Source organism: Neoarius graeffei, chromosome 2, assembly GCF_027579695.1.
Source record: "Neoarius graeffei isolate fNeoGra1 chromosome 2, fNeoGra1.pri, whole genome shotgun sequence".
Lineage (NCBI taxonomy): Eukaryota > Metazoa > Chordata > Actinopteri > Siluriformes > Ariidae > Neoarius > Neoarius graeffei.
The window spans coordinates 45290520-45315206 of NC_083570.1; the positions used below are offsets into that span (position 1 = coordinate 45290520).

Sequence of the window (24687 nt, forward strand, 5' to 3'; positions counted from 1 at the left end):
GGATCTAAAGTGAATACCTGTATATACAGTGTACCTCCTTTAAAAGGTAAGAAGTGCTGCTGAGTTTACAGCTGATGCTGTGGGCGACCATGTTGACTTGACCGTCCGGAGAGCTGACCTTTAGTCAAAAACAGCATGAGTTTGGAGTCGTAATGAAAAGGAACTGGTTAAAATGTTACACCCACTGAGCTCTAGATCAAAACTGAAACGCTCAGACTCGTCAGAGTGAAGCCATCTGGCCGCCATCTTACCACTCTCATCGCGTGTATTTGGTTTGTGTTAAACTGTCGTATCAAATCAAACTTGCCCCAAGAAAAGTATCTGACTCCCCCCCCCCCCCTTCATTACCTCTTATTTTCTCAACTTTACCCACATTCCTTACGTATCTTTATAGCACTCCCCTTCACTTATTTTTTTTCCCCTTTTCCAGTTCAGTCTCATCGTTTTGTTTGAATGGCTCTTTTACTACTAGGGCGACACGGTGGTGTAGTGGTTAGCATTATCGCCTCACAGCAAGAAGGTTCTGGGTTCAAGCCCAGTGGCCGACAGGGGCCTTTCTGTGTGGAGTTTGCATGTTGTCTGCGTATAGTGAGCTGGGATAGGCTCCAGCTTGCCCGCGACCCTGCACAGGATAAGCGGTTATGGATAATGGATGGATAGATGATTCACCGCCACAATATTCACGCAGCTTGCGACCAATAAATACTGTTAAGAATGAAATGAAAACGGCAAATCCATCCATTATCTGTAGCCGCTTATCCTGTCCAGGGTCGCAGGCAAGCTGGAGCCTATCCCAGCTGACTACGGGCGAGAGGCGGGGTACACCCTGGACAAGTCGCCAGATCATCACAGTGCTGACACAGACACCCATTCACACTCACATTCACACCTACGGTCAATTTAAAGTCACCAGTTAACCTAACCTGCATGTCTTTGGACTGTGGGGGAAACCGGAGCACCCGGAGGAAACCCACACAGACACTGGGTTTCCCAGAGGAAACTCCACACAGAAAGGCCCTCGTCAGCCACTGGGCCCAAACCCAGAACCTTCTTGCTGTGAGGTGACAGTGCTAACCACTACACCACCGTGCCGCCCGAAAACAGCAAATAACATGAGAAAATAATCCTGTTTCAACAACTGTCCTGAAGAGAAAGGAAGTATTGTACAGCCTTTGTATAATAAATAGAAAGGAAGAACTATACGAAAGAGAAAGATACACTGTATAAGAGAAAAACTGAAATAATCTCCATAAAAAGAATTTTAGTAAAAGAGCAGTTTAAAAAAAAAAATGATCAGAGACTGAACTGGAAAAGAAAAAAAAAAGTGAAGGGGAGTGCTATAAAGATAAGTAAGGAATGGGGTAAAGTTGAGAAAATAAGAGGAGGTAATGAAAGGGAAAAAAACGTCAGGAGATACTTTTCTTGGGGCAAATTTGATCGGATATGACAGTAAGACATAAACCAAATACACACGATGGGAGTGGTAAGATGGTGGCCAGATGGCTTCACTGCTCAGTCGTGCCAACAAGTCCTGATAATAAAAACAACTTTCCTCCACTGACCGAGTACCTTCTACTTTATCATGCAGTAAGGAAATCCAGCATACTGAACAGGAACAGAGTCCAACGAAAACGCAACTCACTACACACAAAGATAACAAGGGAGGAAAAAATAATAATCCATACAGTAATTGTGACTGGGAAAGTTACAAAAACACGTTGAGTGTTGAACAATAAGGACACACAAACACAGTAAGGTTGTTCATCCCACCTCAGAGGAAAAAGTTCCAGCTGCTCTTGGATTGTAGAAAATGGAGAGTAACTTCTTTACAAGTGCCTGAAGACTACACAACCCCTCAACCCTCCGTAAAATGCCCAATCAATCAGTTCACTGGGAATCGGAGTCACCACTCGTCCTCATCGTCTCCCTCTGGTTTGAGAGGTAGAGGCGGAGAGTCAGGAGGTGCCACTGGAGACCCCAGCATGCTCTGACTCGCCTGTCCTTCCTCTTTCTCCAGCTCCGTGTCCTCTTCCTCCTGCTCCTCATCTTCTTCCTCCTGCTCATGCACCTGCTCTTGTTTCTTCTGACAGCAGGGTTTATAGAGATGGGGGTCGATCAGCACTTCTCCAAAGCGGCCCTTGTAGATGATGCCACAGCACACCCGCTGCCTACACAGACACGTTCATTCACACGGAGTTAGAGCGCAATACTAATGCACTGCACAAGAAAAAGCCATACGGTCCTGACATTGCTTTATTACGGTAAACACATTCTTCATACTGTCTGGATTGAGATGCAGTGACAATATCTAATAGGAAGAAAAGTTTATCAAAAATAACAAGCGTATACGTTGCAGGTAAAATCCGTTCTCAGGTTAAACCTGTATTTCAACCTAGGTTGAATTGGTGAACCACATTTTACCTCGGTAAAATATGTAGACAGTATTCAATCTAGGTTAAATTTATAATTTTTGTACGTTTAGAGACAGTTAGCTTTTTGTTAGGGTTCAGGTCTGGTTTAGGGTTAACGTTAGGGTTATGATTCGGGTTAAGGTTAGCGTTAAGGTTTGAGTTAGGGTTAGGCTCCGGGTTTAGGATAGGGTTAAGGTTTGCTTGCACAACGCATGTGCAAAATAGTAACGGTAGAGTGGGGCCTGGTACCCTCTAAAGATATTGGCTGAGGCGAATCTGGGACTAGGCGGCACGGTGGTGTAGTGGTTAGCACTGTCGCCTCACAGCAAGAAGGTCCTGGGTTCGAGCCAGAAAAATTACAATTTTTGACCTCATGAGGACATTTGGCTGGTGTTCATGAGTTTATTAAAAAAAAAAAAAACCCACCCTGGGGGCGTCGTGGATAAGGCGCCACACCATAAATCCAGGGACCCGGGTTCGATTCCAACCCGAGGTCATTTCCTGATCCCTCCCCGTCTCTCTCTCTCCCACTCATTTCCTGTCTCTACACTGTCCTATCCAATAAAAGTGAAAAAGCCCCCCCCCCCCAAAAAAATCTCTTTTTTTAAAAAAAAACAAACAAACAAAAAAAAACCCACTTTCCTTTAGTTACAGGAGAAAAACTGTGCCCCAATGGGTTTTGCTTGCGGAAAACAACTTGAAATTAGATGCATTTCGGAAAACCGGCTTTTATCTTGTTACAATTTGGCTGTCACCATTTAGACAAGGCTCAATGTGGTCAAGAGCAGCAGAATGGTCAGCGCTGGCCAAGTTGATACAGTACATTTACACACAAACTGGACCAGAGGTGGACAGTAACAAAGTACATTTACTTGAGTACTGTACTTAAATACACCGAGTATCTATACTTTAAGTATTAATTTTGTTGGAAACTTATGACTAACTTCACTATATTTTAAAGACAAATATCATACTTTTTACTCCACTACATTTCTGTCAGGGTCCTTGTTACTACGAAGCAGCTTCGAAAGTGGAGGTTTTTTTCTTTTCTAAAACGTGATTGTTTTTTTCTGCAGGTGACACTGAAACAGTCCATCAGTAAATCACTAGGGTCACATCACATCCATAGACTGTATAAAACCATATTCAATTATTTCTCAGCAGTATTATTTGAACACAATCAGTGTTCAAAGGAGGCAGTTCTTCTGGGGAACACCCCCCCCCCATGGCCATTCAGTTTTCTGAAAGGAATAAAGAGTCGTTTCGTTTTAAATGTTTGCTTTGTTTGCCTAAAACAGAGGACATCACAGCCTACAAAAACTTGCCATCCAACCTACAGAAGCATATTGAGGTATGAAACCTTTTATTCCAAGAGAAAGCTTGCAATGAAGTTATGTGCTTTTAGAGCTAGCGATAATGTTACAGTAGCTATGCAGTCTGGTTAGTCAAATGACTTTCTATGGATTTGCCCGCCAAGTTGCCGTAGCCTTGTCCACGGCTAACATTAACACATCGCTAGTTAACTTGGACACAGTTAGCATATAAAAACGGAGTTACGCTAACATGAATAACGTTAACTTATCTGAAGTGCTTTCAGAAATGTTTTAGCATCATCTTGCTAAATAATAAAAAATGTAGAAATTTCTCTTTTCTAGTAGCGTTAGCTACCCAATATGATTGAGTTTGAAAAGCGTTTGCTAGCATGTCAGGTGGAGCTTCACTGACTAGCTAGCTTAATGTTAAACCACCATGATGGCACAGGCAGATTTATATGTGCATGAATACATACACTTTGCATGCACACACTCGCGCGAGACCTGTGAGATGGACAGTATTGTACTAGTCAGTCACATCAAATCGTTGGAATTTTTTGTTTTGATGTCAGATGATGGTCTTGCATTTTTTTTTTTATCTTGCTTAAAGCAGTGTCGCTGTTGGGCAGTTATTAAGCTCGAGGTGTGGACCTGGGTTTTAAGCAGGTTGGATTGTCATTTTTATTTTCTGAGCAAGCTGCATTTACAGCTATTCCACTGTCTTCCTGATTAACATACATATGGTATACATGGGGCGGCACGGAGGTGTAGTGGTTAGCGCTGTCGCCTCACAGCAAGAAGGTCCGGGTTCGAGCCCCGTGGCCGGCGAGGGCCTTTCTGTGCAGAGTTTGCATGTTCTCCCCGTGTCTGCGTGGGTTTCCTCCGGGTGCTCCGGTTTCCCCCACAGTCCAAAGACATGCAGGTTAGGTTAACTGGTGACTCTAAATTGAGCGTAGGTGTGAATGTGAGCGTGAATGGTTGTCTGTGTCTATGTGTCAGCCCTGTGATGACCTGGCAACTTGTCCAGGGTGTACCCTGCCTTTCACCCGTAGTCAGCTGGGATAGGCTCCAGCTTGCCTGCGACCCTGTAGAACAGGATAAAGCGGCTACAGATAATGAGATAGTATACATGTGTACACACTGCCAGAGCTGGGTCAGAACACTACCATGCTGCTTTGTGGTGGTGGGGAGGAGTGTTACAGTAAATAAATGAATAAATAAATAAAATGGACAATGGCTCTTTTTCAGTTCAGTTGCATTTCATTTTGTAACGTTCTACCAGGCGTTTATTCTGCAGGTTCTACAAGTTAGTCAGTAAATCCAGTCGGTTGTTTCAGAGGCATTAGGTTTTGTAAGCATTGTGGCAATAATACAACAATGCGTTGACAGAAAATGTACTTTTAATACTTAAGTATCTTTAAAAGCAAATACTTCAATACTTTAAGTAAAAATTTGGCTGTACAACTTTCGCTTGCATTGGAGTAACATCTGACCAGTGGGATCGGCACTTTGACTTAAGTAATGAAGTTGGGTACTCTGTCCACCTCTGAACTGGACACAAACAGGAGCAGCTGAATAAACCAGACAGTGGAATGACGCAGTCCAAGCACACTGTTCAGGTTGTCTGTTTTTGTAAACCATCATTAACTATCCTGTTGCAGACAGAAATTATATCAACAAATACCACAGAAACAGAGTAATACACACCTTCTCCAGTAGGTCAGGTCCAAGAAGGAGAAGACTGGGGAGCGGGTGGAGCCAGGAGCCAGCTCGGAGTCAGAGCCCTCATCTGATTGGTTGCTGTAGCTGGGAGACTGGGCAGGGCTCACGCTGGAAGTGGTGCTGTGAGCATCAGAGTCTGGACAGACAGATTTACCAACACTACCGTCATCATGCTGACAGTTTCACAAAACCAACCTGCAGCCAGTTTCCTAAAAGCTTTGTAATGTTATGCCGCATTTGACTACAACTTGTAACTGGTAATTCAACCTTCAATTACGAAAGAAACAAGGACAAAAAAGTTCCTCGACTTGGAATTCCGACTTCGAAACTGTAAATAAACCCTTCCGAATTGAATAAGCAACATGTTTTTTTCAAAATGCCTGTTTTACAAAATGTATCATCCATATACAGTAGGTTCTGATACATGTCTATAGCGCTGTTAAATCATTTGGTAAAATGTAGTTTTTTGTTTGCATAATCCAGATTAAAGGTGAACATATAACAAACATCATCTCATGACGCTCAAAGGCATTTCTACAACACATGATAGGGATCAATAAATATATATTGACCCACAGATCGCTAGCAATACAGTAATTACATTTTTTTCAAAATAAAAACAAATAATCAGACAAGTTTGTTTAATACTACATGCTTACAGATTTTTATTTAAAATAATTTTCTAATAAAAAAATATGCGCCACTGAAAAGAGGAAAAAAATTAATAACATTTTAAGTATGATTTACAATTAAAGATGCGCCTTTAAGTAAGATTTGCGTAATTATAAAATTGACAGTTTTTACATAACACATGATCATTAAGCCTATTTCTAGACGCATTTGCTAATTACAAACTTAATGGTCTTATTCCATATTGGCACATTATTTTGCTTCCTTCTAGAAATAAATGCCTGAAATTAACAAAAATTATCTACCAGTAAATGTAACTGAAGCTTATTCAATAGATACAGTGTCTTGCAAAAGTATCCCCCCCCCCCTTGGTGTTTCTCCTGTTTTGTCGCATTACAAACTGGAATCAAAATGGATTTTTGGGGGGTTAGTGCCATTTGATTTACACAACTTGCCGACCACTTTAAAAGTACATTTTTTTTTTTTTTTTAAATTGTGACAAGCAATAATTAAGATGAAAAAACAAAGCTGGAGTGTGCATAGGTACGCGTATTCCCCCCCCCAAAAAAAAAAAACAAAACCCTTTGTAGAGCCACCTTCTACCGCAATTACAGCTGCAAGTCTCTTGGGGTATGTCTCTATTAGCTTAGCACATTTAGCCACTGGGATTTTTGCCCATTCCTCAAGACAAAACTGCTCCAACTCCTTCAAGTTAGATGAGTTGCGTTGGTGTACAGCAATCTTCAAGTTATGCCACAGATTCTCAACTGGATTGAGGTCTGGGCTTTGATTAGGCCATTCCAAGATATTTAAATGTTTCCCTTTAAACCACTCCAGTGTAGCTTTAGCAGTATGTTCAGGGTCATTGTCCTGCTGGAATGTGAACCTTCATCCTAGTCTCAAACCTCTGGCCGACTCAAACAGATTTTCCTCCAGAATTGCCCTGTGTTTAGTGCCATCCATCTTTCCTTCAGTCCTGACCAGCTTTCCAGTTCCTGCAGATGAAAAACATCCCCACAGCATGATGCTGCCACCACCATGCTTCACTGTAGGAATGGTGTTCTCGGGGTGTCGGGTTTGCGCCACACATGGCATTTCCCACGATGGCCAAAAAGTTCAATTTTAGTCTCATTTGACCAGAGAATCTTCTTCCATGTGTTTGGGGAGTCTGCCACATGCTGCTGGGCAAACTCCAAACGTGTTTAAGCAATAGCTTTTTTCTGGCCACTCTTCCATAAAGCCCCGCTCTGTGGAGTGTACGGCTTAAAGCGGTCCTATGGACAGATACTCCCATCTCCGCTGTGGATCTCTGCAGCTCCTTCAGTGTTATCTCTGATGAATGCCCTCCTTGCCCGGTCTGTGAGTTTTGGTGGGCGGCCTTCTCGTCAGGTTTGTAGTGGTGCCATATTCTTTCCATTTTGCTATAATGGATTTAATGGTGCTCCCTGGGATATTCAAAGTTTGGGATATTTTTTATAACCCAACCCTGATCTATACTTCTCCACAACTTTGTCTCTGACCTGTTTGGAGGCTCCTTGGTTCTCATGTTGCTTGCTTAGTAGTGTTGCAGAGTCAGGGTCCTTCCAGAACAGGTTGATTTATCCAGACATCATGTGACAGATCATGTGACAACTTTGATCGCACACAGGTGGATCTTAATCAACTAATTATCTAACTTGTGAAATTAATTGGTTGCATCAGCTCTTAGGGGTTTCATATGAAAGAGGGTGAATACTTATGCACACTCCAGATTTCTGTTTTTTTTATCCTAATTATTTGTGTCACAATAAAACAATTTGCACCTTTAAAGTGGTAGGCATGTTGTGTAAATGAAATGGTGCTAACCATCCCAAAATCCATTTTAAGTCCAGCTTGTAAAACAATAAAACAGGACAAACACCAAAGGGTATGAAAACTTTTGCATCACAAATTTAATATTGTGATCTTGTGATCAGGGTGGCACGGTGGTGTAGTGGTTAGCGCTGTCGCCTCACAGCAAGAAGGCCCGGGTTCGAGCCCCGTGGCCGGTGAGGGCCTTTCTGTGCGGAGTTTGCATGTTCTCCCCGTGGGTTTCCTCCGGGTGCTCCGGTTTCCCCCACAGTCCAAAGACATGCAGGTTAGGTTAACTGGTGACTCTAAATTGAGCGTAGGTGTGAATGTGAGTGTGAATGGTTGTCTGTGTCTATGTGTCAGCCCTGTGATGACCTGGCGACTTGTCCAGGGTGTACCCCGCCTTTCGCCCGTAGTCAGCTGGGATAGGCTCCAGCTTGCCTGCGACCCTGTAGAACAGGATAAAGCGGCTACAGATAATGAGATGAGATCTTGTGATCACTTGCTAAGATGTTATTTTCGCAGTGTTCAGTTAGTCTGTAATTAGATTAATTTAAAACGTCTCAAAAGAAATTACAGTATCTCAGAAAAGCATATTGTGGTGCAATTTATCACAATATTGATCCATTGTCTTATTGCCCAGCCCTAATCATCATCTAATCCAGACCTTGTTCATGTAACATATAAAAGACACTCACTGTTTCTTTTCAGTTCATTCTGCACTCTGCGGATCTGACTTGGCCTGATTCTTCTCGAAAGAGGCTTCACTTTCTTAGACTTGACAGTCATCTTCAGGCTGGGTCCACCTCGCGCATCCACCACCTGTAGATCACAAGTGAATGGTGAAACAAATGGCCACCAAATGACCTTTAACTCCTGGTAACTGGTTAGTAATTGGGATGAAGCAGTTAGTTTTACTTACATGATTCCAGTTCTTTTTGGAGCCGACCGGAAGCTTCTTCCAACGTTTCACCAACAGCACGCAAGCGTTACAAATTTCTCCAGAGCGTGTTTCACAGAGTCTACAGGAACAACAGAACACAGTGTAACCGTGCATCCCGACAGATTTTACCTGGGTTTTTATTTCAGTGCAATAATGACACTCCTTTCAGACAACGCAAAATTTGAGTTCAACTTCACCAAGCATTACTTATATGATTGTGATTTGTAGATATGTGGGCTTCATTTTTATTCCACAGAATCAATTCACGTGTCAACGAAAATGCATATGATGAACTAGAAGGACACTGGGTAGAGTGGATACCTCCACCAAGCCACATATCAACACCAAAATCAAAATCACTTGCACCTAGGATAATACTAAAGCTGTACACCAAATTTCATCAAAATCTGTTCATTAATTTGAGTTACATCGGGAACAGACAAAAAAAATAAATAAATAAATCCCATATCCACATACATAATCTGGATTTGCATCAAAATCTAAAAAAAAAAAAAAAAAAAAAAAAAAAACTGTTCCTTGGCCCATGGCCCAGCTTTTCTCAAATTTCATCAAAATCTGTTCACTACTTTGAGTTACATTGGGAACAGACCCAAAAAAAAAAAAAAACCTGAGGCGAAAACATAACCTCCAACAAAGCTGGAAGAGGTACTTATGCAAGAGAGTTACAACTTGTTGGTTGCATCATGAATGGTAGATAATCTTTACCCAAAGCAGCTCTGGAAGTCTCTCTCATAGCGTTTGCTGTCTGTGAAGCGAGAGCTGGAGGATTTCGCCCTGCAGATGCAGCATCCATTCAGACTGCGATACATCTTTGGCTTATGGAAACCAAACATCTGGAAAGATCAGTACAATAAAAAGTCAGTGATGATGCATAAATAATTACTGATAATGCTGCATTCAACTCAAAACTTGTAAGACGGGATTCCTGTTGCCTTCTCAAATCGGACTTCTTACTCGGAAACTCTGGATGGACTTGTCAACTCGAGGCGGTTGAAAATGACATCATTCTGAGGTCTGACTATCAATAACATTTTGACCACTGACAAGGGAAGTGAATAACATGTATTATTCTATCCACATTCACTGGATATGAGCAATTGCACGCTCTGATTGGCTACTCTACTACTAGGATATCAGCTCATATACCGCGAGTAGAGAAAAACAAAATGGCAGTGTGTTGCTAAACCAACCGAGGATGAAATAAACTCTACTCGAAAACAACCCCCCCAAAAAAGAAACAAAACATGGAATAAAAGTATTTGATGGGAAGAACTTCTTTCAAGAATCATTATTATCGTCACATTTTTCACAAATTGCTACTGTCATTTCGCCGGTTTGTTGAGATTCTAAGCAGAAATTATTTTGTCGGACGTTTTGTATAAAAGTTTTTATTTATCGAATTTGCAAAAAATAAAAATGCTGTGTCTCAAAATCCAGTGAATGTGGATAGAATAAAAAAATTATTCCACTCAATCTTGTCATACATGGCTTATAGCCAACTTGGCGCTACGCGCCTCAACGGCTATCGGCTCACGTACGACTCGATTTCCTGGAATAACCCTATAGCCATAAAATTAAAAAACACTGACAGGTAAAGTGAATAACTTTGATTCTCTCATTACAGTGGCACCCGTCAAAGGGATATATTAGGCAGCAAGAGAAGTCAGTTCTCGAAGTTGGTGTTGGAAGCAGGAAAAATGGACAAGCGTAAGGATCAGAGTGACTTTGACAAGGGCCACATTGTGATGGCTAGATGACTGGGTCTGAACATCTCCAAAATGGCACATCTTGTGGGGTGTTCCTGATATGCAGGGGTTAGTACTGACCAAAAGTGTTCCAAGGAAGGACAACCGGTGACAGGGTCATGGGTGTCGAAGGCTCACTGATTCACATGGGGCACGAAGGCTAGCCCACATAGTCCAGTCCCACAGAACAGCTACTGTAGCACAAACTGCTGAAAAAGTTCATACTGACACCTTTCTGTTTTAACCAGCATTTAACTTTTTCAATAGTTTGTGCTACAGTAGCTCTTCTGTGGGATTGGACCATATGGGCTAGCCTTCGTGCCCCATGCGAATCAATGAGTCTTCGACACCCATGACCCTGTCACTGGTTCACCAGTTGTCCTTCCTTGGAACACTTAGGTAGGTACTAACCCCTGCATATCAGGAACACCCCACAAGATGTGCCATTTTGGAGATGTCCAGACCCAGTCATCTAGCCATCACAATGTGGCCCTTGCCAAAGTCGCTCAGATCCTTACGCTTGTCCATTTTTCCTGCTTCCAACATATCAACTTCGAGAACTGACGGTTCTCTTGCTGCCTAATATATCCCACCCCTTGACAGGTGCAATTGTAATGAGAGAATCCATGTTATTCATTTCACCTGTCAGTGGTCATAATGTTATGGCTGATGGGTGTATGTAGCCTCAGTAAACCATGTGTGCAAACAGTTGTATACATATAAGTACATTGTGTTATATCCATTTGAATAAGTTACAACACTGACTTATTTGACAATTTGGGTTTGAGATGCAACACTTCTTTTACGTTTACGTGTGGGGTGGCATGGTGGTTAGCACAGTCGCCTCACAGCAAGAAGGTTCTGGGTTCGAACCCAGCAGCGAGGGCTTTTCTGTGTGGAGTTTGCATGTTCTCTGCGTGGGTTTCCTCCGGGTGCTCCGGTTTCCCCCACAGTCCAAAGACATGCAGTTAGGTTAACGTGGGGCGGCCTTGAGCTGAGGTGCCCTTGAGCAAAGTACCTAACCCCTGACTGCTCCCCGGGTGCTCTAGTGTGGCTGCCCACTGCTCCGAGCGTGTGCGGGCGTGCGTGTTCACTGCTTCAGATGGGTTAAATGCAGAGGATGAATTTCACTGTGCTTGAAGTGTGCATGTGATGAATAAAGGTTTCTTCTTATATAAAAGAAGCGTTTCCAGTCTATAAGACTTGTTTAAGGGTTACGAATGCACACTATATGATGCAACCACTCTGGAAAGACAAGTACAGAATATCACTATTGTATTCAGTATGTGTGCGCATGTGTACAGACCACACAGACGTGTTATTTACCCTATAAAGCATCTTGGCAGTATCACAATACTGGTAGTAGACAAAATACTTCTGCTGCTTTACTTTAAACTGATAAAGCATTATGAGATCAAACTGAAACTACAGTTTCTCATCATTTCTCATCCACAATGCTCACTTTGTCTTGCCATTTATGCTGTTTATTGTACTTAGATAGCTATAGATAGAGTTATTTATATACCTTGTTTCGTAATCTATTTCTCTATAAATGCACAATGGGGAGTCTGAAGGAAACAGTATTTCGAGGCACTGTATACTTGTATACGGATGTATTGACAAAGCCCTCTTGAATCCTGAGTTGTTGACTTCTCCTCAAAGACTAAGATAAGACCTTTATTATCCCACAATGGGGAAATTTCCTTTTTGCAGCAGCACAGTGGATAGCAGCAGAAGAGGACAGATCAAGCCACACAAGTAAAAAAAAAAAAAATATATATTATATATATATATATATATATATATATATATATATATATATATATATATATATATATATATATATATATATATATATTATTAAAAATCCAGTATTTTACTTCGCCAGACTAAATTAGGAGTATGGCAGTCAAACGAAGGCTTTTACTACATTTACTAAGAAATGCTTTATGACTTTATAAATGAACCATTATCTCCCTCATGCTGGAATCAGGCTACACAATATTTTTCTTTCATGATGGTCAGCTTGTCCGATTATAGTGCAATCAAAGTGCCATAAATTCTTGCCACGTCTTGGTCAGGAGACAGGCAGCACTACAAATCTGACCCAGACCAATCATCGCTCACGTCCTTGCGTGTCGTCAGGGAGGAGAGTCAAGAAATTGTCAGTCACAGCCATCAAGGAAAATGTCACATTAGGTGAGAAAACAAAAAATTCTGACTTTAGACTTTTCATCAGGGTGGTATGGAGCGTCCCAGGGCAGCACAGTGGTGTAGCGGTTAGCACTGTCGCCTCACAGCAAAAAGGTTCTGGGTTCAAGCCCAGGGGCCGACAGGGCCTTTCTGTGTGGAGTTTGCATGTTTTCGCCATGTCTGCATGGGTTTCCTCCGGGTGCTCCAGTTTCCTCCACAGTTCAAAGACATACAGTTAGGTTAATTGGCTACCCTAAGTTGTCCATAGGTGTGAATAGTGGTTTCCCAAGCACGGAAATGGGAGGGTTGTGGAAGGAAGGGCATCCGGCATAAAACTATGCTCCAATTAATAGGACATGTGGATCAATAAGCAAATTGCGAATCTCGGCCCGCGCAGTGCATTATGGGATCGCTAATTTTTTTGGCTACCAAACAGCACTTCAAAATGGCGGAAAGCAGTATTGACAACTACGATTTAGGTCAGTTTAAACTTTGGAAAGTTGACGATTTGAAACGGTTTTGCAGTCGTCGTGGACTGCCTGTGACAACCAAGACCATGACTGGCACTAGGGCAAAACGTAAAGAACTGGTTGCCCTTGCCTATGCAGCATCAGTCCAGAATTTACCGTGCGTTTTAACGAAGGATGAGGAGAGACAAGCTGTCAAAAACGACTACAAGTCCATGAGGCCTGATACTGACAGGTCTTGTAAACACTGACAATTCATTTGTAGCCTATCCTTTATACAAAATTATATACATGTGAATACATCGACTGTTAATTATATAAAGTAATCTAAGCCTGCTTTAATCTGTAGGCCTCCTGACTATAATCTATATGGCCCTTATTATGGGACACGAAGGTGGGCGATATTACAGTAAGATGGAAAGATGTAGTAAACCTGTAGGCCTTTTCTGCATAACTACTACGTAATATTTTGTTAGAATTGCCAAAAATAAATGAAACCAAATATCTGAACAAACTTACAACTTTTTGCCATCTTTTACGTCCTTCTGGGTCTTTTTTTTTTCGGTTGGAAATGTAATCAAAACAAACGGAGGTTCACATTTACATGACCCGTCTTCAGATGTAGGCCCAGTACAATTGTGTGTTTTCTTCCACTGCTTAAGTTTATAACTTCCGTTAGTACATTGGTAAAAAGCACAGTGTGCACCTGTCATAGTTTTACAATTCACTTAAGGCTTAAGGTCTTTAAGCCAATCGCTATAAAGCTTTAAAGTTCACGGTCCGCTACCCGTCTTCCTATAGTAACTTCAGCGCCTCGGTAGTTCGTTTGGTAGCCGAAATAGTTGACCTAGAAAAGCCGCGCATGCGTACAAGCGTTGCGCACTTCGCTTATAGGGTCCACATGGACCCTGACCTGGCAACAGTGCTGGACAAGGAGGAAGATGATGTTGTGGGATGTCCCAGACACCACATTGCTATCGTTTGATTATGTCACACTACTGTTCGTCGTACGTATTCAGGCCTGACATTGGAAATTTGTCAGCCACACAAAAACCGTGTCAAAATCAGGCTGAATTTATGTAGTCTGATCCCAACATGTCATGTTGATTTTCAGTAAAGAGTTAATGAAGTTGATGTTCCAAATAGATTGGTCAAAGCTTTATATTGCTGTTAATGGAACCCTGAAGCATATGTTAAGCCAGAATCAAGCCTTGTTTGGATACATATTTGTCACTTAGCACAGGGGGTCTTTTTTAATCCAAAAGAACAATCAGGGAGGTCTGTCCTTGAACTAACGGTGCAGTTCACTCTGGAAATATTGGGAGAGCGAGGCTGAAAGGGATCCTTATATAGTGCAAGTCTGACATTGGTGGAATACAATAAAAATGAATGATTTGAGATTTGGAACCAGTTCACTCTGCAGACTGTACTCTGCTTTTATTAATTGATTTAATAAAAGGTCTAAACTTTTCTGCAACCTCTTTGACTTCGAATCATTTTTGCTTGGGAGAGTTTCCATGACAGTGTTTGTGTGAGGACCTTTCCCACTGACCATAACATTTGGTTCATGGCGACCAGCCAAATGTCTCTACAAGATGAAAACACACACACACACACACACACACACACACACCTCACTATCCTTGTGAGGACCTCCCATTCACAATTATTATTGCAGTTAATTAATGTTCTGCCTGCACCTAAATCTAACCCTAACCTCAGTAATGAAAAGGAAACTTTGGCCTTTTTAAATTTTTGTTTAAAAACACAACCGCAATTTCCTTGTGGGGACCATCCAAATGTCCCCACAAGGTTGAAATTGTCAGATTTTACAAGCCTTGTGGGGATATTTGGTCCTTGGTAGTATAAAACACACACGTCCCACTATCTTTGTGAAGACCTTCCACTGACTATTATTGCAGTTGATTAAAGTACATATTCTGGAACAATTTAGGTTTTTTTTAATATGAAAGTATGTCCCTTTACACACTCATCCAGAAGAGTAATTTTGCACAAGGCCATCTGTCTACAGCAGAATAAAAAAAAAAAATAATAATAATAATAAATAAATAAAAAACCCATCTGGAAAAATCCCAAGGGAGTCTGGAGCCAGATTCGTGACGTCACCTGCGGAAGCACCAGCAAGCTGCGCGAGCTTTGCACGGTTTCAGTGCACAGCCTGTGTAGACCAAGCGCTCCCATTTCTCTCTCGTTGTCCGGTCTTGTGGAAAACGATGAGTACTAATCCCATCAAGATTGGTGTTGCTACACCCTAAATTATTAATAAGTTTAATAATTACATGATAACGTTGAAGAAATTTGCAGAAAACCACCAGGTCGTTTCCTCAAACAAACCAGCGCTGACGTAGGATTCAGAGGGAGGCGTCCCGCACGCGAAGTCACGAAAATCAATGTTTGCCGGGAAATCCAAATGGCAAGTTTTTTCAGAGGCGGACCAATTCAACTCAACTGGCTTGATTTCAACTGAATTTTTCTGGTATTGCGCAGAGTAAAAAAAAAAAATTGCACAAAATGTGACAGATATTTGACCAAAGTTTAATATAAAATAGGAGAATTACATCGATCTTGCTCCTGAATTTACCCGTGATGTGCACTATAATGCTGTGCCTACACCTAACCTCATCTCATTATCTGTAGCCGCTTTATCCTGTTCTACAGGGTTGCAGGCAAGCTGGAGCCTATCCCAGCTGACTACGGGCGAAAGGCGGGGTACACCCTGGACAAGTCGCCAGGTCATCACAGGGCTGACACATAGACACAGACAACCATTCACACTCACATTCACACCTACGCTCAATTTAGAGTCACCAGTTAACCTAACCTGCATGTCTTTGGACTGTGGGGGAAACCGGAGCACCCGGAGGAAACCCACGCGGACACGGGGAGAACATGCAAACTCCGCACAGAAAGGCCCTCGCCGGCCACGGGGCTCGAACCCGGACCTTCTTGCTGTGAGACGACAGCGCTAACCACTACACCACCGTGCTGCTTTATGGCTTTTATTTTTTTGTTTAAAAACAGCAATTTCCTTCTGGGGACCATCCAAATGTCCCCACAAGGTCAAATTTGTCAGATTTTACTGTCCTTGTGGGGATATTTGGTCTCCAGTAGTATAAAATGCCCTCATGCCTGTGTTACCTTATGGCTCTCCCCTTTTAGTTATGCTGTCATAGTTAGTTGCCGGAGTCCCTGCTTGTACTCAGTGCAATATGTATACTGTTCCTACTTATTCAGGTGACATTGGGCATACCCAACAACCTGTGTTTTCTCTCTCTCTCCACCCAAATCTGTCCCTCTGAGTTACATGTTGGTCCTGGGATCGAGATGCTGACCTCTTCTGCTCCTCGGACCTGCTTGATCCATCCTGATCAGGGCTCGAAATTCATATATTTTTTCACCAGCCAGCCGGACTAGTTACCTTCCAAAGTAACTCGCCAAACAGAAAATCAAATCAACTCGCCAAAATTTGTTCATGGATGAATTTTACTTCTGTCAAAAATAACGCAAAAGAGAGTAGTTACCATTGTTCATGACTAATGTGCATTTATTTCAAGACCTGAGTATTTTGATACTGTTTTTTTTTTTTTGCACACTTTACAAACTGGCATTTGCTGTTCCACGTCCTCCACACGATATCCAAAAAAAAAAATGCCAGATGACTGACCCCTTACTAGTTCTTTTAGGAACCAATTCGTCCACTTCCATTTTTAATCTGTCGCTGAAATTGACAGAGCTTACACGGTAGCCTGTGCAACACCAGCGATTGCACGAACTGAGTCAGCGCTGTAAACCGAAACCAGTGTTGCCAGATACTGCTGACGTTTTCCAGCCCAAAATATGTTCAAAACCCGCCAAAATGCACTTAAAACCGCCCAAAATGTTAAATGTACTTGATGCCTATCTTGTAAAGTAAAAATATGCAGCTAAAGACCAGTATACTATTTGTAAATCGAACAACAATGCAAACAACTTCTAAATGGCAACATGAGACCGTCAGTGCTGGAGGTGAAAAATCTGCTGTCTGGTACTTGGCTACGTATGGTTGAATCAGGTTATAACTCTGCAATCATCTGCTGTGTTCTGAATCCTACATGCACCAGTAGGTGACGCACACGCATAATATTACGTAGGCTATGTTAGGCTACGATGCATATCTAACATCTGCATTGCTGAAGTGAGTTTTTTATTTGTCTTTTATTTCTCTTTATTTATCCTGTTTGTTTTATTAATTTTATAGGCCTAGTTATTCTGCTTAATTTATTTTTGTCTACATCCATGTATTTTCATCTGTTATCCTGATTTTTGTGGATTTGTTAGATTGTACCCGTTTTATATACTTCAATTAAAAAAAAAAAAAAAGTTAGGCTACGCTGCATGGCTGAATGTAACATGAGAAGAGAAAATGGAGAATGGATTGCGTTATTCTTATTTACTAGTTTATGAGTTCAGTTTCTGCACTACATTACACACATTCATATTAGTCTTACAGTTACATAGACATTTTTTGTTTAAATAATACTTAATGAGATTAATGTTTGTTAATGATTAATTTAGGCCAATGCTTGATTTTGGTTGTTTAAAATACCTAAGGGGTGCTGGGTGAACTAGGTCTATGACTTGCCTCAGTTGACCAAAGAGAGCTGTTTTTCCTGATTTCCTTCGCATATTCAAGAACATCATTCGGCTTAGGTGTTTACATTCTCTCCCATCTCTGCTTTCTAGTGGTAGTGAAACTATATAAACATCTGATAAAAACCCGCCGAACTAACGTCAAACCCGCCCAATTTTTGTCAACCAGCCCAAACCATTTTTTTGCCCGCAAAGTAGAATTCAAAACCGCCCAATCTGGCAACACTGACCGAAACTAGAAAATCTTCCCGCAGGTTCCTTTCAGCACCTAGACGTCACCCGGGATTGGTTGGCGAGTGTGTGACGTTATTGTTTTTTTTTTTTTTTACCCTTAGGCAGCCTCTCATGTTACGGCCTGAGGGACAGGGAGAAAACCACTGGAAAAGGTTTTAAACAAGCGCAACAAACACGAAACAAACGCAAGTCGGCAGATGACCATAAAATGCTCGATAGTTACGATATAATAATTTTATGCATCTCACACAGAATTTTCGGAGATATATCAAGTATATTCGATATATCGCGCAGCCCTAGTCTGAATCTTCGCTTCATATATATATTTTTTATTTTCAACTAGCCAGCCGGACTGCCTAGTGACAGGAATTACCCGCCAAATGACAAATTAAGTCGCCTCGGGTGACCGGACCACCGCGAATTTCGAGCCCTGCTGGTGCCCTGTGTCTGGTTGGAGTCTCATCGCATCGCTCCTGTCGAGGACGGCCCCATGTGGACAGTTGAAAGTCACACCTGGAAGACGCTCCGGACACTTACAGTAACGCTTTTATGGCTGAGGACTACAGTTGACTTGCTAACTTTAGGACTGCAGTTGTCATGAACAGTTTTGCACTCAAGTTTCCATCAATGAAGAGTTTATAACATCAACGAAACTGTCCCTCATCTCATTATCTCTAGCCGCTTTATCCTGTTCTACAGGGTCGCAGGCAAGCTGGAGCCTATCCCAGCTGACTACGGGTGAAAGGCGGGGTACACCCTGGACAAGTCGCCAGGTCATCACAGGGCTGACACATAGACACAGACAACCATTCACACTCACATTCACACCTACGCTCAATTTAGAGTCACCAGTTAACCTAACCTGCATGTTTTTGGACTGGGGGGGAAACCGGAGCACCCGGAGGAAACCCACGCGGACACGGGGAGAACATGCAAACTCCACACAGAAAGGCCCTCGCCGGCCACGGGGCTCGAACCCGGACCTTCTTGCTGTGAGGCGACAGTGCTAACCACTACACCACCGTGCCGCCATCAACGAAGCTGACTTCATGTTAAAACTGTTAATGTTAATGTTGTCTGTTGTTGCCCAAATGAGGATGGGTTCCCTTTTGAGTCTGGTTCCTCTCGAGGTTTCTTCCTCATATCGTCTGAGGGAGTTTTTCCTTGCCACCGTCGCCACAGGCTTGCTCATTGGGGATAGATTAGGGATAAAATTAGCTCATGTTTTAAGTCGTTCAAATTCTGTAAAGCTGCTTTGCAACAATGTTTATTGTTAAAAGCGCTATACAAATAAACTTGACTTGACTATAAAACACACACACACACACACACACACACACACACACACACACGTGTGCTATGACTGAGTTAATTAGACCCATATGTATGTGTTATATCACTCTGTTTAGGCTTATTACACATTCAGCTTGTTCCTGTGCCCAAAACAGTACACAGTAGGGTGCATCAGTTGCCCTCACTTTCATAAAATCTGATGCATTTTTGTTTGGGTGTTCCTTTTCACCAATAAAGACATCCTGTAAATTTTTTTGACCATATTCAAAAGTCTAATGGTGGCACCATGAGGTTCATTTTTTTGCCAAAAAACACTTATTTTATGTTTTTGCGTAAGGTTTGAATCACAATGTTGGACTCCATTTATTGATTTCTTGTGAGCCAGAGATCATGTTAAGAACCTTTGCAAGGGATTGAGAAGCATTAATGTGATTCATAATACATTTGTATTGTTTAAAAGTAGTTGAACAATGATTCAATGAACAGCTAAAACTCAAACTGTGCTTGATAATATATTTAGAATATGCACTAAAAATGTGGATCTAAGATATTTGGTATACTCTATAAGGTGCCATAATGTTTCATGAAAAGTGATCGAAATTGTCATAAAAGTTACAAAATAGCAGCTTTTTCCAGAACTTTGAGCTCCTGGTGCCAACATTAAACTTTTGAATTTTGTCAAAATATTTCACCCAGTGTGTTTTCTTATAGACTGGTACCAAAATTTAAAAAAAAAAGTGCTTATTTAAGGAGTTAAAGGCATTTTTGAGACAAAGTCGGCAAACAGTCTTATTTTGTCAATTTGGGTGTGCCGAATTCAAATCTGCAATATGCCGAGCTCTACCTGACCTCTGTTGACCTCTAGAGGTCATTGAACTTTGGGCCTGTAAACGTCTCAGCTGAAGCCAGTTTCTCAGCTTTCTAAGGAATGAAATGTACTAAAATGATTAATGAAGTTAGCAAATGGCCTCGTTTGTTAAATGTTTGGGTGCTGAATTCATTTTTCATTTGTAAAACGACATATGACCTCTGATAACCTCAAGGTCATTAAACTTGGCCTATAGACCCTTTTCAGTCACGTGACCTTTGTAAATGCGAACGCCATTTTGGACATGTAGTGGACTTCGGCTCGAATCGGTTTGAATGCGAGGAAGGCGACAAACATGAAAGAAAAAGGAGCGAGATGCAGAAAACTGTATTTACTAGTTTACTGTAATTATGATCTGGCAGCTATTTACACCGGATCCAGTGTAAATAGCTGCCGGAGCTAACGTCCGAGCTTGCCGGAGCGCACGCGCTCCGGCCGGCCGTGAGCTAGTGCGCTCCGGAACCTCGGACGTTGGCTCCGGCAGCTATTTACACTGGATCCGGTGTAAATAGCTGCCAGATCATAATTACAGTAAACTACAATGGAATGTTAACAGCAATGTAATGCCTTTTCTGGCTAATTTTATTCGTCTTACCTCCAACAAAGTGGTCACTACACAAGCGTTGGTATGCCGCTATCCATCTTCTCCGTCGGTCAGCATCTACCGGGATCCGATAAAATGATAACCCTTGCCTTGTGTGTTGGTTACTACATCCAGGTGCACAACAATATAGTGGCATGATGGAAGTCTTGCTGAAAATAAACACTTTCTTTGCTGCCGTTCCTCAATGTTGGCTGTGGTAAACTACTGGTAGTACATGTCCAAAACGGCGGCCGCGTTTGTCGTGACGTCACGTGAAAAGGGTCCATAGGCCTATGCATTTAATGGCATTTTTAAACGGACTTTACTCCCCCAAAAAGAATATGAACAGACAAAAAACAAATAGAAAGGAACAAATACAACATTAAATGCCAGTCCATGTACATGTGACTTACTTTTCACAATGAGAATGCCTAGCGATCACCTTCCATAACATTGCATTACATTTAGCGGTTATTGTTTATACAAAGCTACTGAAAAAAGGACAGATTCAGCAGCATACAAAATGTGGGGGCATACAGGGTATACAGGTTCATCAGGGTTAGTATATAGGAGAGGGTTTTTTTTCGTTGTTTGTTTTGTTTTAAACGGGGTAAAGCCTTTACAAAAAACAAACAAAGGAAAAAAAAAAACTCGTATACTAACCCTGATTAACCTGTATACCCTGTATGCCCCCACATTTTGTATGCTGCTGAATCTGTCCTTTTTTCAGTAGCTTTGTATAAACAATAACCGCTAAATGTAATGCAATGTTATGGAAGGTGATCGCTAGGCATTCTCATTGTGAAAAGTAAGTCACATGTACATGGACTGGCATTTAATGTTGTATTTGTTCCTTTCTATTTGTTTTTTCTGTTCATATTCTTTTTGGGGGAGTAAAGTCCGTTTAAAAATGCCGTTAAACGCATAGGCCTATAGGCCAAGTTTAATGACCTTGAGGTTATCAGAGGTCATATGTCGCTTTACAAATGAAAAATGAATTCAGCACCCAAACATTTAACAAACGAGGCCATTTGCTAACTTCATTAATCATTTTAGTACATTTCATTCCTTAGAAAGCTGAGAAACTGGCTTCAGCTGAGACGTTTACAGGCCCAAAGTTCAATGACCTCTAGAGGTCAACAGAGGTCAGATAGAGCTCGGCATATTGCAGATTTGAATTCGGCACACCCAAATTGACAAAATAAGACAGTTTGCTGACTGTCTCAAAAATGCCTTTGGGTGTCACAATTCTGGATTTTGGTACCAGTCTATTTAATTACCAAAAGGAACATAAAAACAAAAAAATGCATCATGATCGGAGGAACTTTTCATTTTTAGGGGGCAACTGATGCACCCTGATGCTCGAACACTGCAACGCGGCTCTTATAGCGGTTTAACTCCGCTCTTATTCCACACCACAATTCACATTACATTATAACCGGTGTGGATGGAGAGCGCGCACGCGCGAGCTCGCCACACTAACTCTGACGTCTTTCAAACATGGCGCCGCCTTCCGGAGCGCGCGCACACAAATATAAAAAAAAAAAAAAAAATGGAGGCTGCTCTGTAGTGCGCACAGAGCGACCGAAAAGCAGCACAAAGTACACGAGAGCATTTCTGTTTACTGTTTTAACAAAGCTGAAAATGAAAATGTGTTTCACTGGTTAAACACAATGCGCCTGGTGGTGGTGATGGTGGGGTTTTTTTTAAGAGTAAAAGTAAATGCCCCCCCTCCTCTCCTCCCTCTGTGAGTTAGAGGAGTGAAGTGAAGCTCCATGTTGCTCTTCAGCGCGGAAGCGTGACACACCAAACACAACTCTACGACGACTTTCACGGCATTCCGGCTCACTTACACACTCCCTGCTTGTGCAGTGAACTTGTTAATGTGTTTTACACTGTGCGGGACTGTTCGAGCCGGATAAAGAGCTGATCATAGAGGAGTTTATTAACGCTCTACTCGGACTGCTGCTCTTTGTCTGGGTGTGCGCGCGCGCCGCTGCGTCACTGACTCCATGCTGTGGGCTCGAGTCTCTCTCTCATGATATATATGAGACATGGACGTATATATAAACACAGTAGGGTGTTAGATCAACACTCTGGGTGTGAACTCAACACTGTGCATGAAAGTAAGTTTCTCCTCCTTGCGCATGAACCTATCCCATTCAGGGAGCTCTGAAAATAAAGTGAGAATGTCGGGTAGGATGAAGCATCCATCAACTGTTTGGTCTTCTAGAGAAAAAAAAAAAAAAAGTGTGCCATGTTTCTGACATTACAGTGAACAATAAAAGTAGCTACATACGACAGGGTATAGATCAAGACCCATGCGTGTGTTAGGATGCTGTGAGCGCGTGTAGAAGAGGATGCAAGTTTGTTTTGAAGCACACCCACCATCATGAAAGTGTGTGTGTGTGTGTGTAGACAAACCACACACACACACACACACACACACACACACAGTTAAAGAGGTGCAGGATTGAACAAGAAATAAGCCTCATAGCAAATCCCCCAGTGTTGAATTAATGGACATTAAATATATATATTAAAAAAAAAAAAACACAGTAGGGTGTTAGATCAACACTTTGGGTGTGAACTCAACACTGTGCATGAAAGTAAGTTTCTCCTCCTTGCGCATGAACCTATCCCATTCAGGGACCAAGAAACCCTCTGAAAATAAAGTGAGAATGTCGGGTAGGATGAAGAGCTGTAAAATGGCACCGCACTGCCAGGAGCATGTGCGTCTCATGCGCAAAAAAACACCAAACCCTGAGACTCATCACTCTTCCAACACCCTGTGCACACTTCTCTTCTCTGCTGTTTGTCCAGGTGTGAAAGAGTGGGCTGCACGAGCTTTCGGAGTGATGTGATGTGATGCGGTCCAGTCCCGCAGCGCATTGTCACGGTCATGACATTACAAACTTACTCAAAGCGGCCTCTCAAATACAGTTATGATGATTATAACAATGCAATGCTGCAGCCTTAAACACTTCAATTACTTTGTTTTTTTTAAAGACAAAAACATCACTCTTACCTTGATAAAGGTCAATCGAGCTTACTGAACGCGTCCCGAGTGTTACACATTAAACAATGCGCCACTGCTAAAGCACGCTTTAATGTCTCACTTTCTGTCTCGGCGTAGTAAACAGTGTGCGCATGCGCCAGCACTGCCGTCCTCCATTTTCTGAATTTCTTCAATCAACCTTATTTGCATACGCCGCTGACGTCAGGCCGCGTCTGCATTGTATTGCCCATATAAGGACGAGAAAATTACGCGGGAAAGAGGGGCAGGGTCCCGTTGCCAAGGCGCTCTGTTAAGTCTCTGCCTTTCAGACCCGAGTGGGCGGAGCTACAGTTCGGCACAGAGGCCCACAGCAGCTGCTGACATAAAAAAGCACGAGCTCGGAAAGTCGGTCAGAGAGGAAAGGGGGCGGAACAAGAGGGCGGGGCTTGCGTTTTGGGTTTTAAACCGCACTAGAGAGCAGAACCACATACTGATGTGAGCAGGAGTCAGTTTCTAACGATTCAGTAAGAAGTTAAACATCGGCAGCCATTTTATTTCATCTCATCTCATTATCTCTAGCCGCTTTATCCTGTTCAAGCTGGAGCCTATCCCAGCTGACTACGGGCGAAAGGCGGGGTACAGCCTGGACAAGTCGCCAGGTCATCACAGGGCTGACACATAGACACAGACAACCATTCACACTCACATTCACACCTACGGTCAATTTAGAGTCACCAGTTAACCTAACCTGCATGTCTTTGGACTGTGGGGGAAACCGGAGCACCC

General features: G+C 42.2%; 1 protein-coding gene across 1 annotated transcript; it reads right to left on the minus strand.

The window, feature by feature from the left end:
* Positions 1-374: 374 nt before the first annotated feature.
* Positions 375-24062, minus strand: sinhcaf (SIN3-HDAC complex associated factor). The gene is made up of 6 exons (XM_060907922.1): positions 23932-24062; positions 9576-9703; positions 8829-8928; positions 8605-8728; positions 5432-5582; positions 375-2168 (listed from the first exon to the last, which is right to left on the minus strand). Exons 2-6 carry the CDS (start codon positions 9701-9703, stop codon positions 1904-1906), a joined length of 768 nt encoding a protein of 255 aa, XP_060763905.1. The 5' UTR covers positions 23932-24062; the 3' UTR covers positions 375-1903.
* Between the last annotated feature and the right edge of the window lie 625 nt (positions 24063-24687).